The sequence below is a fragment of the Oculina patagonica genome, chromosome 9 (assembly GCF_052425735.1).
Source record: "Oculina patagonica isolate OP01 chromosome 9, crgOcupat, whole genome shotgun sequence".
Classification (NCBI taxonomy): Eukaryota; Metazoa; Cnidaria; class Anthozoa; order Scleractinia; family Oculinidae; genus Oculina; species Oculina patagonica.
This window is the reverse complement of record NC_135766.1, coordinates 8143942-8157545: the sequence shown is the minus strand read 5'-3', so window position 1 is coordinate 8157545 and position 13604 is coordinate 8143942. Positions and strand designations below refer to the sequence as shown.

General features: G+C 37.9%; 1 protein-coding gene across 1 annotated transcript in view; it reads right to left on the bottom strand.

Annotated features, from left to right (window-relative positions):
• Positions 1–2422: 2422 nt before the first annotated feature.
• LOC144665659 (uncharacterized) overlaps positions 2423–13604 on the bottom strand; it is a 28806-nt gene continuing 17624 nt past the window's right edge. Inside the window, exons 4-12 of the mRNA XM_078526930.1 lie at positions 12913–13146; positions 11938–12115; positions 10833–11064; positions 8888–8959; positions 8560–8607; positions 7431–7529; positions 6519–6617; positions 5577–5675; positions 2423–4690 (exon numbers count right to left, since the gene is read on the bottom strand). Coding sequence (XP_078383056.1) covers positions 3353–4690; positions 5577–5675; positions 6519–6617; positions 7431–7529; positions 8560–8607; positions 8888–8959; positions 10833–11064; positions 11938–12115; positions 12913–13146 — 2399 coding nt within the window. The 3' untranslated portion in view covers positions 2423–3352. The remainder of the gene's footprint in view (positions 4691–5576; positions 5676–6518; positions 6618–7430; positions 7530–8559; positions 8608–8887; positions 8960–10832; positions 11065–11937; positions 12116–12912; positions 13147–13604) is intronic.

Below are 13604 nucleotides of genomic sequence, written 5' to 3'. Positions count from 1 at the left end.
ACTCTATCACTTGCCCTTTCGGTCTGCTCTCGATGAGCAGCTAGATGACAATGAAACTAAGCTAGTGAAGTAAACTGAATAGTGGAAAGTTTAACATCATTTGTTTTAGCAAATCTCTATTTGTCAGTTTGTTGTTTTCGATTCTTGTTTCATAATAAATTTTCCGAGTTTAGTGGCTCCTAGCCACTTTGAATAGTTATTTTTGGAATCGAAAGGAAATTGCAAACCCAGCAAAAACTTGTCAGTGCACAGGACAAGGGGAAATTACCTGCTGAATCACGTAGTCAGGTTTCTCTATTTGCGTGCTTTTAATCACGCGACTTCGCAAATGCCACTGAAAGCTGTGTTTTTCTAGCAAAATAGCAGTTAAACTTCAAGAACTTGTTTTTCAAGCTTCTTTTATTTTGCCATTCAAGAGGTTTGAGTGTATTTTATGTAAGATTCGGAACAAAATAAATATTTGCAAGCCCAGACAGGAATTTGTTTTTGCATGTGGATCAAAAAAGAGATGACGTAATCAGGGAAATTTTGGTTCCATACTCCAAACTTCTTGACTGGTGCAAAACTCGGACTTGAGTCGTCGGACGACGCTAAACGGAGACATACAACGGGATGGCCTCAGTCTACTTTTTATTTTGGCGTGAAATGGACTCCCTTTTATTGTCATTCAACTGGTTTGGGTTTATTTTATTCAACAGTTGGAACACAAAAAAATATTGGCATGCCTAAGCATGAATTTATCCGGCTAGGCAAGAGATGATGGAATAAAGGAAATTCAGGTCACGCACACTCCGTGACTCACGCAAACAATACTTGTGTGTTTCTCAAGTGACTGCTTTTATAAAGATTTTTACTGTGCTGCGCCGTGCCTTTCTAGCCAATTTAAAAAAAAAGAATTGAAAAGAAGTGGTCAAACATTAACCGCCCGATTATAAACTGCTTGAAGTTTCTTGTTTGAAAAGCTTTAATGATGTATCCAGTTTGCCTAGTTCCTGTACAGCTTTTTCCCCAGGCCTTCGCGGTATTACTGACGTCACTACTCGTTTCGGTGACGTTTCCGGACCACTTGACCCAAAACAAGTTGACCGCGACGAAAATAGAGGCCTAGGAACTAGGCAAGTATCCAGTGAGAATACGAGATGAAACGTCTCAGTTTACAAACCAACTAGGCAACCAATCAGAAAGCGCGTTATATACTTGCAATGTTTTATAATCACTTTTTAAAATCTGTCTACTCCAAAAGGATGACTATTCCTTAAGGTATTTTCTAACACTATAATAAGTTGGCTACGTCTTGTCAAGTTACATTTTGATACAAACATAGCAAACCAGGATACTTCTGCATTTAAATTAGCCTTTTTAAAGGGACCTGTCACGGGGAATTTAACGTGTTTCGTAAAAAGTACTTAAATTCGCGAATAGGTCTTCTCGTACATTAAATGCACAAACTACATTAAGATGGAGATGTAAAAAAAATTGTTTCTAAAGGAAGAAGGAAGTCATTATATGTTTTTAGGTGTTTTTCCAGTCCACAAGGACAAAACTTGAAACTAAAAATTAGCCTGACTTTTTCAAGTTGAGATCTAAAGGTCCTGATGATATCACTTGTTTATCACTTCAGTACACTTGCATGGTGATTTTTAACACAATTGGACCACCATTCGTAGTTTCCATACGTCTTAAGGCTTTTGAGTTGTTGAAGTGAAACTGGTGACAGTGTCCCTATAAAGCTTAGTTTTGATGTAGCCTTATTCTTTACTAACCCTTCCCCATTCCCTAAAAAAAGCAACAACAACAAAGAAGATTAAATGCGGGAAGGATGTGTACATATCATTGGCATTTGGGATTAACTGTCTTCTACGTCACTGGTAATAAATTAGAAAGACTGTAATTCTAAATGTCACGCAAAAGTGCATTCTACAGTACATGTTATTTGAGTAACGTTTGTGATCTTGGCTTGCTTCCTGTTCTTTCAATTGTTTTTTGAAAAATTATTTTACAAACGTCAAAGCGAGGTGTCTCCGTGAGGTTTTCAAAGATTTAAATCAGTGCGATGGGTCGCGAGCTTTCTAAAACACAGTTCATGCTGCTAACAATCTATGTGTAAACATATTAAACCTGAACGCTTTCTCACACTGATCACACTTTTTATGGTTGCTCAAAACCAGCATGAGACCTCATATGGTTTGGAGATAAGGTCGATATTGTAACGAGGGAAATTAGTATAATTCGGTAATTTCAGAGGAAGATAGTTTTAAGATGTTACGTTAATCAACGCTCACTGTAAAATTGAAATTATAGCTACTGTTTTGCTGGAGAGATTCGACCGGGAGTCTCGTTTAGAATAAGGAAGCGATCAATAAGTGATTTGGAAACGTTTAAGTGACAGTCATGAAATTGTAATCAAACTGATAAAAAGATATATATGAAATAACACAGCATTATAATATTTAGCCGCATTTACTCGTTTTACCGATATAATAGGAAGTGTTCGTCCGTGAGAAAATATGAAAAGCCAACAGTAACCTTAAAATAAAAACCAAACGCTTATGAAATTCTATTCAGGAAAAACTTGTATTTTTGTCAGCTGTCCTTAGTTAATTTCTTTATAAGATATTCGTTTGCACTGGACTGTGTACTTTTGTACATCTGCTCGTTCATAATTTCTTTGTTGGGAATTCGCGTTGCGGATATTCTACGTTCGTTCTATTCAAGGGGAGTTTCTCACTGCTATCAATCATTTAGTGTAACAAAGGAAATTTAGGAAGTAAGGAAGACTGTAAACTAATATTTTCCGTTCTTATTGTATCATTCACTTGGCTGCATTGTCATAGCTTTTCCACGTTGTAAAATTTTAACAATAGAAACTCACTTAGGATGATATATAAGCAAGCGACATTGTAAGCTTTCTTTGATTACATCGGTGATCGCATCGGCGATTACATCGAAGATTTACATCCTCGAATAATAAACTACTGTTGGACCCAAGTTCTGTCTCAGCCTTACGTCTGTAGTTCTGAAGTTCCTTGAAGTTAGATCGCCGTGTACTTAGAAGCTTGTTGACGAGGCTTCGTTTCCGTAGCAAGTGAGTGCTCTACCGAGTTAAGTTCCCCATATATCAGTGGTATTTGAGTCATATCTCAGCCATATTTCAGCGTAGCTACAGCGCACTTCTCTCTCAGTTCAAAAGTCGGTTTTAACTCTCCAAGCAAGGAAAAACTTATCGTCACAATATAGAACGCCTTTTCCACACAATATATTTCATATATTAATTACACAGTTATTCTATAAATCACTAAGCCTAACTCTTTCTTTTATTACGCGATAACCATAAGCTTCTGTGATGAACTTCTCAAAATCTACGTCTACAATTTTTTCCACCCCCCTTTTTGTACGAACGTCTCTTTGACTGGAGGTACTCTGCAATCTCTGTTTCTTCGTTCAATTCAGCCAAGTCAGCGGCATCCTTTCCATCCGTTGTCGCTAAGTTGACGTCAGCTTTGAGCTCAACAAGCTTTTTGACAACTTTGATCTTACCACGAATCACTGCAACATGCAAAGGAGTGAAGCCTTCAGCATCACGGGAATTTACATCTGCTCCATGTTTCACAAGTAGCTCCATAAGTTCCGTGTCGTTATTTTCACTCGTGAGATGAAGCAGTGTATTGCCTTGTAATTCTTTATACAAAGCACGTTCTTTATTATCTATTTCCTGTCTGACTCTCTCTGGAGGATTCTCTCCCCACCCAGATTTAAGGACAGTTCCGAAGTCTGCCACATCAAGACTGCCGCCTTGGGTCTGTTTCAGGAATAAACCCAACAGAGGTTTCTCCACCATGACATAGTGCCAGGCCGATCTTCCTTTGTCTTTCCCACGAACAAGGTAAAGTCTCTCTTTTGGATTCTGCTTGAATCGCATATTAACATCAGCCTTGCTTTCAAGCAAAAGTTTGACTAGGTGCTCACGTTTATTTTCGACTGCAACATAAAGTGGTGTTTTGTCTGCGTTGTTCTGCAAGTTGAGGTTACATCCTGACTCGATTAGTAGCTGCGAAACGGTGAAATGTCCCGCACGCGCACTGTCAAGCAGTGGTGTGTCTCCACTCTCATTCTGAATGTTTTTGTCAGCTCCATACTCCAAAAGTATGCGACTGGCCATGTAGTTGTTCCAATAAGCCGCCAAAGGCAAAGGCGCAACTTTTTCATCAGCTCTTTGAACATTTACGTCAGCTCCCAGATCAATGAGGGTCTTGATAAACTGACTTGAGGATGATGGACTCGCCCACAACAAAGGTGTACGATTGCTTTTTGCTGGGATATTGATATCTACACCCTCGTTTAGAACAAGCTCCACAGCTTTTTCTGCATCATCATTGCAATTACACACGTGAAGCTCTGCTAATGAGTCGTGTTTCAGGACACTCTCTTTGTAAAACTTCTCAATAGCAGCATGTCCTTTTTCTTTTTTCTCCAGACTCGCGAGAATATCAACCGCAGTCTTTCCGGGGAAATGCTTGGCGTTGCTTCCCGTTTTTTCAAAGTTTAACTCTTTTATATAGTTGCCAAGAAGGCCATGAGCTTTCCAAACCGTTTTATATTTCCCTTCAATTACAGCCGCCTGTAGCAGGTTGAAGCCCGATCGTCTATCCACGTGCATGAAAGCCTTCCTTGAAAGTGACTTCAGACTGAGCTGTAATGAAAAGATTCAACTTGTGACGGCAATATAAGAAAGTTGAGTGCAAATTACAAATTACTGCTAGCGATGCAACTAAATGACTTCTGGAGAATCTTTTTGGGTATATCAAAGGCATTTAGCGTGTTTATTCACGACTGGGAGTACAAAAGACCATTTCAGCCATATACACAAGAAAAGTGCATTTTAAATATACTCCACAACTGGCAGCAGAAGCCTCGCTAATATTAATAATGTGCTTGACAGTCACGAAAGGATTTTTTTGGTTTCAGCTGTAGTCTATTACAGCTTGAGGATGTGCCGTCACGGTTCCCTCCCCCCCGTACAAAAAAGGAAACGAAAAACACACATAGAGAAACAAGGTCACAGTAAAAGACGCTCAAGGGTAAACGTAAACATCCTCTCTATTTTTTAATGCAACAAGAACGAGAAAGAAACGCCAAAGACGCGAGCACAAGCGCGAAGCACGAGGAGGAAGGGGGCGGGGGTTTCTATTTTTCTCACTCCCCGCCCTCACCCCCTCACGCTTTGCGCCGCTTTGCGCCGGCGTACAGTCTTCTCGCGATTCTCTTCTCGAGTTCAACGATGGAAGAAAAATACGAGAAAATTGAGAGCTGTGAACAGTTTAGGGTAAACGAAGAACCTCTACCCGCATAAGAAAACCGCAAATAAAATACTAACAGACAACAAAAACTTGACTTGGAGAAGTTTGTAAATTTGCAAAAAATGCGCCGCTTTGCGAGGGTTTACAATCTAAATGAAAATATCCCTTCGTTAAAGACAGGATCAACTCTAGTTTAGGTCGGCTGGATGTTCATAATGTAAATCAAGAGGAGCACTATAAAATATTACACTTAAAATATTGCACTTAAAAATATCGTACCGGTTGTTGATAGCTGGGAGTAGCATTATTCTTCAGGAGCAACTGCACTATGGATTGACGATTGTGGCGTTCGGCTTTTTGCAGAGCTGTTTTCTGAAACTTAAGAGCAAGAAGTTCACAAAGTTAAATTGTTTCAGCAAGTGATAGAAAGACATAGATTAAACGTTTCATGGGTAGTTTTCTGAGACCTCTTTACTGTACTTCTAAAATTTTAAGACTTGAAGTTATTTGGGTAACGAGATTTGCAATTTGTGATCTTTTTCGGGCAGATCGAGCGGTGTTACTGCTGAAAAAGGGCAACAACAAAAAAAGATTAAAAAGGAACTGCTCGAAACGTGCCCAAGGTAACATGGATAACATCGGAAAATTCCCATTAAAGAAACATTGTTAATTAAGATAACACTATTTCAACTCTGTTTCAGAAGAATCTTAATACTAACTATAGAAAATAATGAGAAAGGGAAAGTGATCACAAATGCAATGATAGTCGTTATGCTATGTCAATAAAATTACTTGAAAATTCGTGAAAATTGAATTTTTACTGGAGAAATATCAAATGCGACGAACAACATTTTGGCAAACAATATTTGGCGTTGAATTATAGTGTAATTGCGCTTTTGCATTTTGCACCTCTGACGTCCTCCTAAAATATACAAGACAATTATTCTGCAACACACAGCTAAATTACAATTGACAGGATCGTTAATTTCTTGTCAACTTGTGAAGTTCACAAGAGACGGACACCGTAAGAAAGCAATAGGGTTTGGCTTTTCTTAAACAAGCTGAATTTCTAGTTGATACTCTGGTCAGAAAGCTAATTAACACACTTCGGTTTTTTATTTTCGTGATAACTCAACTTGGTTATGTCTTTGGCAGAGACGAACTGCCAGTCGGTAAGTTAACCCGAAATAAGATTAAAAAATTGATAGGCAATCAACTTACCCTGTCTACAGCATTGACATTTGCACCGTGTTCTAACAACAATCGGGCAACAGACTCGTGTCCATACCAAGCTGCTAGATGAAGCGGCGTCAGTGAAAACTGAAGAAGTAACAAACAAAGCACGACTTGAGGAAGGGTACTTGGTTTTGTGTTCACCCTGCTTTGGCTCTCCCTCTTTGTAAAGAAAGTATTATTTCATTATAATTTTTGCCTTACATTCGTGTAAGTATTTATACCTCAAAAAGGTACAATCACTTTGCAGCAGGCGTAAAGTGTAAAGCGTTGTGTTCTGGTCACCAAAGTGTAGGAAACTGATAAGCTAAAGCAACGTGATAGCTGATATAAAAAGAAAACACATTTTCAATCATTGTCTAAAATGACCCTCTAGACACTCAGTAACGGCAGTTAATTTGCCTTTACAACTTCAAATTGATAATTAGCCAAGTTTTTCACTTGCGGGCCGACGCAGCACAACATTCTGTTTAAAAAAACTAGCAATCAATGCTACTTTAGTGGCCAAGACTCGGTAAGACTTCTAAGCTCCTCTGTCCTTCTCATCTCACAATAACAATACTGTAGTTCACGTTTGCTTCGAAAACTGCTGTTATATCCGAAAGAAAAAACGCACACGGTTGAACCTGGTACTTACAGTGTAATAATTCTGGAAAAACTATGTTTTGGAACTTTACCGAACGACGAACGCCATCTTAGCGTCTAATGTCTGGAGCTTTAGAAAATTTTGGAAATAAAGAATATCGAGCCTGAAGTCTCAAGACGAGAAATAAAGCTGATAAGCTATATTTTACTACATCGATCTCTTACCAAAGCAAAACTCAGTTTTTATGATGGCAATCTTTCATCCGTTTTCCACAACAAAAAATGTCGTACAGTTAGAAAATACAGTGCATTTACCATATCAGTTTGGTCAACATCTTCTCCGCTTTCAAGAAGCTTTTTAACAGTCTCATACCGTCCACTAATTGAGGCTTTGTGGAAATCACTTCTTGATGCCTGTAAAATAGGATAATGTAAATACTCGGCGCTTATTTAATGTTCTGAGGCGAGAGGGTGGGGGGGGGGGGGGTACTTATTTGAAGGGGGCGCTTACTTCGTTTATCAATTTTCACCACCAAAATGACATTAGCTTCATTTTTTAGTGAACCCACACTGTGGTGGTTGAAGTCACTGGAGGCAGGAAACTTAAAAATGGACTCTTAATTCCTGGAACTTTCAAGGCGATTAGGCGCGAAGTTTTACGAGAAAGTTACTTATGAGAAACGCTTATGCACTTACATTGTTGTTTCCTCGAGGAAATGAGAAGTTAACCTGTGCGACTAGGACTTTAAAAACATCTGTACTGTTATGTACCGTAATGTCTCGTCGTATATCATACATTTCGTATCTCGCTCTTTTGTACGGGAGGGTGGGGGTGGGGGGAGGGGGCGCTTATTCGAAGGGAGGGCGCTTATTCAATATTTTTAGTCGTAGGAGGGGCGCTATTTCTTCGCAGCGGTATTGTGTTTTCCCCAGAAACCCATAAGGGTTATGAGTTTCTGGTTTCCCACCATGTATTCAAACCACTTTCTCCTGAAGACCTTCAGGTCCCGAACATAAAGAATGGTTGTAGAAAATCCTACTTAATCCTAAGTTGCTATATGCAACCGGGTCCTAACCACTAAACATGTGTTGCGATGCTCTCAAATTATCTCTCTCTACCCAAGTCTACAAACTGTTGGAAAAACATTCACGACAAGGTTTGAAAAGAAGCTGTGATGAGCTACCATCCTGTCCAGGAAAAGTAAAATAATTCATGCTACAGGTGAAACTGGAGTGTAGGACACTCTCGTCACCAGCAACAGAGGGCAATTTATAGGGCAAGAAACAAAGAAAATGTTTAATTCTCTATCAAGGGGTGAAAATAGCTTTTGACAAACTGTTCTACTTTAATTAAGTAAACAATAAATTGTTATCTCTCTTGAGCCAGTACATTTTGTACGTTCATTTCTTCTTTAAACACATTTACGAAACATTAACAACTTACTTTTGCATTTTCAGCCCTAATCATCCAGCTCATATAGTGGCTCTTGTTCTAAAACGATAAACAAATGTCGTTGATGCACATTTTGTGAACTCTATTCTATATCACTCCAGAACAAGTGACTATTACGTTTGGTTGCCGACGAGAGCTACTTAATTAAAAACTGCAGGCTTTGTGCTGTATGCTTACCTAGGTTGATATCTTCTTGATAATGTTTTATTTGATAGCTAGTGACAGCTGATTGATTCAATTGCACATGGAGTTTGTAGAATCACGAATAATAGTATACTACACATGCTCAGGAATGACAGGAATAAGTTCTCTCCTTCACCTGATCGAGAATTGGAAGGTGTGCTTTGTAGTAATAACCACCATTACTTGCACGTACACACTGCAAATCCACCTTTAATGAGAAAAAAAGTAAAAGCATAGAGTCTTTTTAATGTGATCTAAAAAATGATGTTGTCTTAGGGCGTATAATCTGTGTGTTTCTCTTAATACAGTAAAGTTCTGTTTTCATGCCCGATTTCAATGGCTGGGCTATGGTTGAACCTCTTTCCTGCTACACTCTTTATATTCAATAAGAATATATTTTTAAGAATATATTTAGAATAAACCCGAGGCCGAGATGTTGAAAAGAACATAATTTTGTGTGTTGAAAATGTGTAAATACAATACAATTATATATTTTCAACTAAACCGTGAAAATTCTTCCCTTTTCTAAGTGACAAAACTAGCTAAAAAAACAACACTAGCCGTATTTTGTATGCTAATAACATTTCGGCAAGAAGTTATTCACTTGTAATTGTTACTCCAATACATTCTAAAACAGATATGTCAACGTTGAGTAATCTAAGAATATTCACAAGAATATTTCAGCCTAAAATCGACAGAAATAAAGGGAATATTGTCGCTTGAAGCCATGTATTAATCAAATCAACAATCGAGATTTGGACTGAGTTTTACTTTCAACATTGAACTCTTCACTTGAAAAGCGCATATATTGGCAGGAACACTTCCACTTCATAAAACGATAAAAAGGTAAAAACCGAATAAAACAATGAACTGTTTTATAAGGAAAGGTATTAAGCCTTAAAATAACAATCAAAGATCTCTTCGAGATATCGACTTTTTTTGCATGAAGTTAGTATGAGTAGAAGGTTTATCCTGGGCATTGTTGTTCGAACATATCATGGAAGAATTCAAACGTCTTCCAGTTCAAGCATTTTTTTAATTTTCGCGGAGGAAATGCTGTATTTGTCAGTCGCGACGGCTGGGTGCTTTGCGACTCATATACTTTGGCTTGGTTAAAAATGGTAAACTTTGACGTTTGCCTTTAATCGAAATAGTTGTTCCTTTCGAGTAAGAAAGATTTCTACTCGGCTTAATGGAGGGTTCTCGATAAAGGTTACGCACGACAGAGTTACCTTTTGTCTCGTCACGCAATCTTAACCCCACATTGAGAAGTAAATTTTCGTTTGGATATTACCAAAAGCCGCTTCTCCTCGCGTTATTCTTTACCTTACGGCTACACATGCCATTTCTAACGACTACATTTTCAGTAAAACAGTTGCTGTTTATTTTTCTAATGGCGATGCATTAACTTCTAAACAGAAGCAAAACCGTGTAGCGTTTTCTGCTTCCACCGGAAGTAATTTCAAAACAGGCTACAAAAACACTTGTAAATATCACTTAACACATTTAATGATGTTGCAATTCTAAATTGTGCAACTCAGCAGAAATAATCAATTGTCACGAAATGAGTTCCCTTTGGTTAACTATTAGCAACGTTTAAGTGTGTGAAAGACTTGTACAAGTACAAATTTGCGTTGTTAATCGTTTTAGGTTAAATTAATATTAGCGCCTAAAGACTTGTACCAGTACAAATTGCGTTCTTAATCGTTTTAAACTTCGCTGCCTTCGGGCGCTGAACCCCTTACATTCTTAATTGGTTATGTGACGTAAGATTTGGGCTACTCACGTTTTTGATTGTTATATAACGTTTGTAAATTTGACAAGTCACGTTTTTTCTACAAGAACGGAAGTGCTGAAGTACAACTATAGAGTGACACTTTACAAGTCACGCGCTTTGATCACCCACAGCGGAAAGTATTCCCTTGAGAAATTAAAACAGTCCCTTAAGAGTTAACAAGAATGTGATTCCTTCCGGTTCCAGATTTTACCCCACATAACTGCTATTCTCCTTATTTTTGCTTGTAAACAAGCAAAAAAAGTCAAAATAACGGGGTTCCCTTCAAAACAGTCACAACACTAACTTTGCCATGGTAGCCAAGCCTGTAAGTAGCTTCAGTACCAGACTCCCACGAGACAACAGCTGCGCAGGCTGGTTTTTCCTTCCAGTTCGTAATTTTCTTCACGGTACCAAAGCTTCCTACTCCTCCATCTTGGTTGCCGTATTCCCAGTCTGGACCTCTTGTAACCTTAGCACCTGGATAGATGCCTCTTGCTTGGATTTTCCTTGTCTTACTTCTTCTTCCAACAGATATTCTACATGTTCATGTAATTGTAACATAAAATAAAGTTACACAAAGTCTATGACATATTCTTGAACAAAATTACTGCGCCTCTCAGCAACATTTAGTTACGTTTTTAGTTACGTCAATCATCTAAGCGGACCTTTCAGTAAACAAAGGTTCACTTCAAAACGTCCAAAGCTCATGTCTGTCAGTTGTGATTTTGATTTAGTAGATTTCGATCCATTTCATCGTTTCTATCTATTTTCAAGGAACGCAGTCGTCGTTGGGTTTTGAACTTCAGAGTTTGTGTGTTACTGAAAGGTGCAGTATTTTTGTAAATTTTTACATTAGATCTAGATAGACTTAGATTTTGTTTTGTGTTGGTTCTTTTATGTATCTAATCGGCTTTACTGACTTAGGGTCAACTTAATAAAGATGTATGATAATAAAATGTTTTACTTCTAGAAGGAATACAACAGACATGTTTCATTTCATCAAAATCATTAACAATTCATACACGTTCTCATATTTGCCATTATATTTTTTCATAATGCCACATATTTCTGATGTCAAAAAGTAATTAAATAATAGTTCTTTCTGTATGTGCCGTAATGGTTTGTAATACATACGTTTTTGCACCTACAACTAGATTCCTTCAATTTGACTTGTGGACTATGAGAATCTTCAGTTTGTCACTGACTGTCATGTTAGGACTGTAGGTTTTTTGATCAGTTTGTTTGTTGAATGTGTTGTTGTTTTACGACCTTTCAGGTTAAATTGGTTCTGTATTCGTCCGAAACAACTTGAAGGTACCTCACATGCATATATATCAGGTTTGTAGTACGACAATGTGCAGTTGTGGCTACAATCTTAGTAGTTGACCCCCAAACCCACCAGGACTTACCCATCTACAAATGGGGAATCTTTTCTCTGGAATGCATGCTGTATATCATGCTCATCAGCCATGTAACATGATGTACATAGGTTCACAGCATGATCCTTGCAATCTAAACAGCTCCAACATGTTCCCAAAATAGGAGTCTGCTTGCAAGAAATGCAAGCCACGCTCACATGTTTCACACCTACATTGATAGCAGTGAAATAATATCAAATTAGGCAATTTTCTAGAGGCTTAAACCTTCATATTCAAACCCTAGGCCTGCAGTCAACAGTTCCTCCCAAGGACAACAACTTAAGATTGTATTTAATATTATAGTAATTTAATTTTACTCTTCATTTCAAACTGCTCTATTTGTTCTGAGAAATAGAGCCATCTGATGTCTAATGGATTCGTAATCTTATGCTCCACTAATAGGAGTAATGGAGTGAGTAATGGATTAGTGAAGTCACAAGCCTGCCTCTGAGAAGTCAATAGGTTGTCAACTCATAGACAGGTACAGTGTGATGGCCACTAACAGATTTGTTTTACTTTTATTTTTCTTTACCAGGTGTCTTTATTGTTTCAAAAATTAAGCAACTTTATAACCCCCTTCAATGCCAAATCCCTTGGCTTTACTTTGTCTGATTATAGAGGGATGAGAAAAGGGAGTGACAAGGAAATAGAGGAAACAATTAAATGCCCTGTAAAATCTTTTGTTATTCTCTGCAAACTCTCTCTTATCTGTCACGTAAAGCCAGCCAATAATCAAATCACATTCAAATATAAATTTACATCTAGTTCTAATTTGAATAATAAGCTGTGGACATGCAGCATCAAGGCATTGCCCATAGTACATGTAGTTGTCAGCAAAAACAAAAACTACAGCTGCAACAACTAAAACATCGTCGAATCAAAGCAATTCATTTCCTCCCAAGGTAAAATCACACCTTTAAACTTTAGTTACTTGCAGAACGTTTCCACCCTCAAAAATGGCCTTACCCACAGGAGAACTATCCAACACACACAGATCAAAGGCATCATGATGACCTGCTCTATGCAGCTGACAAATTGCTGTGTCCCACTGAACTAACGCCATGTTCTCTGGTACACTAGAAGAATCCCCTCCAAGTTCAACAACTGTTCCAACAAAACCTTCTTCACCGTCACTTGCATCAACATTCCAGCTGGGACCAGAGACAACACGAAGTCCTGCACTGTAGGACTTTGTAGCTTCTGCACACACACATACAGATAGATAATTAAAAAAGATACTTTTAAGTTGATACTTCTGTTAGAGATACAATCAACTAAAAAATGGCAATACTAAATTCAGTATACAAAAACATGTACAGCTGTAAGCTGACAACTAGTTAACTGAAGAATGTTAAAAAAAAAACTATATATATGTGGTTGGGGTGCTTAGTAGTTCTTGCCCACTCTAAGCTTGACGGTATACATGTACATCCATCAAAATTTTCAGTACCAACTGGCTATATTTTAAGCACAAAAATTGAAGTTCTCTTGTTTATGGTCATGTTACAACAGTTAAATATCTTATTAATGAAGTTCTAACTTCATGGTTAAATTGTTTGGAAAATCTGGACCTTAAAAATTTGCAAATATTATAATGTGCAGCAGATCCTCAGGATCACCGAAGTACAGCTTAAAGCAAATGAGATTCCTTTCAAGGG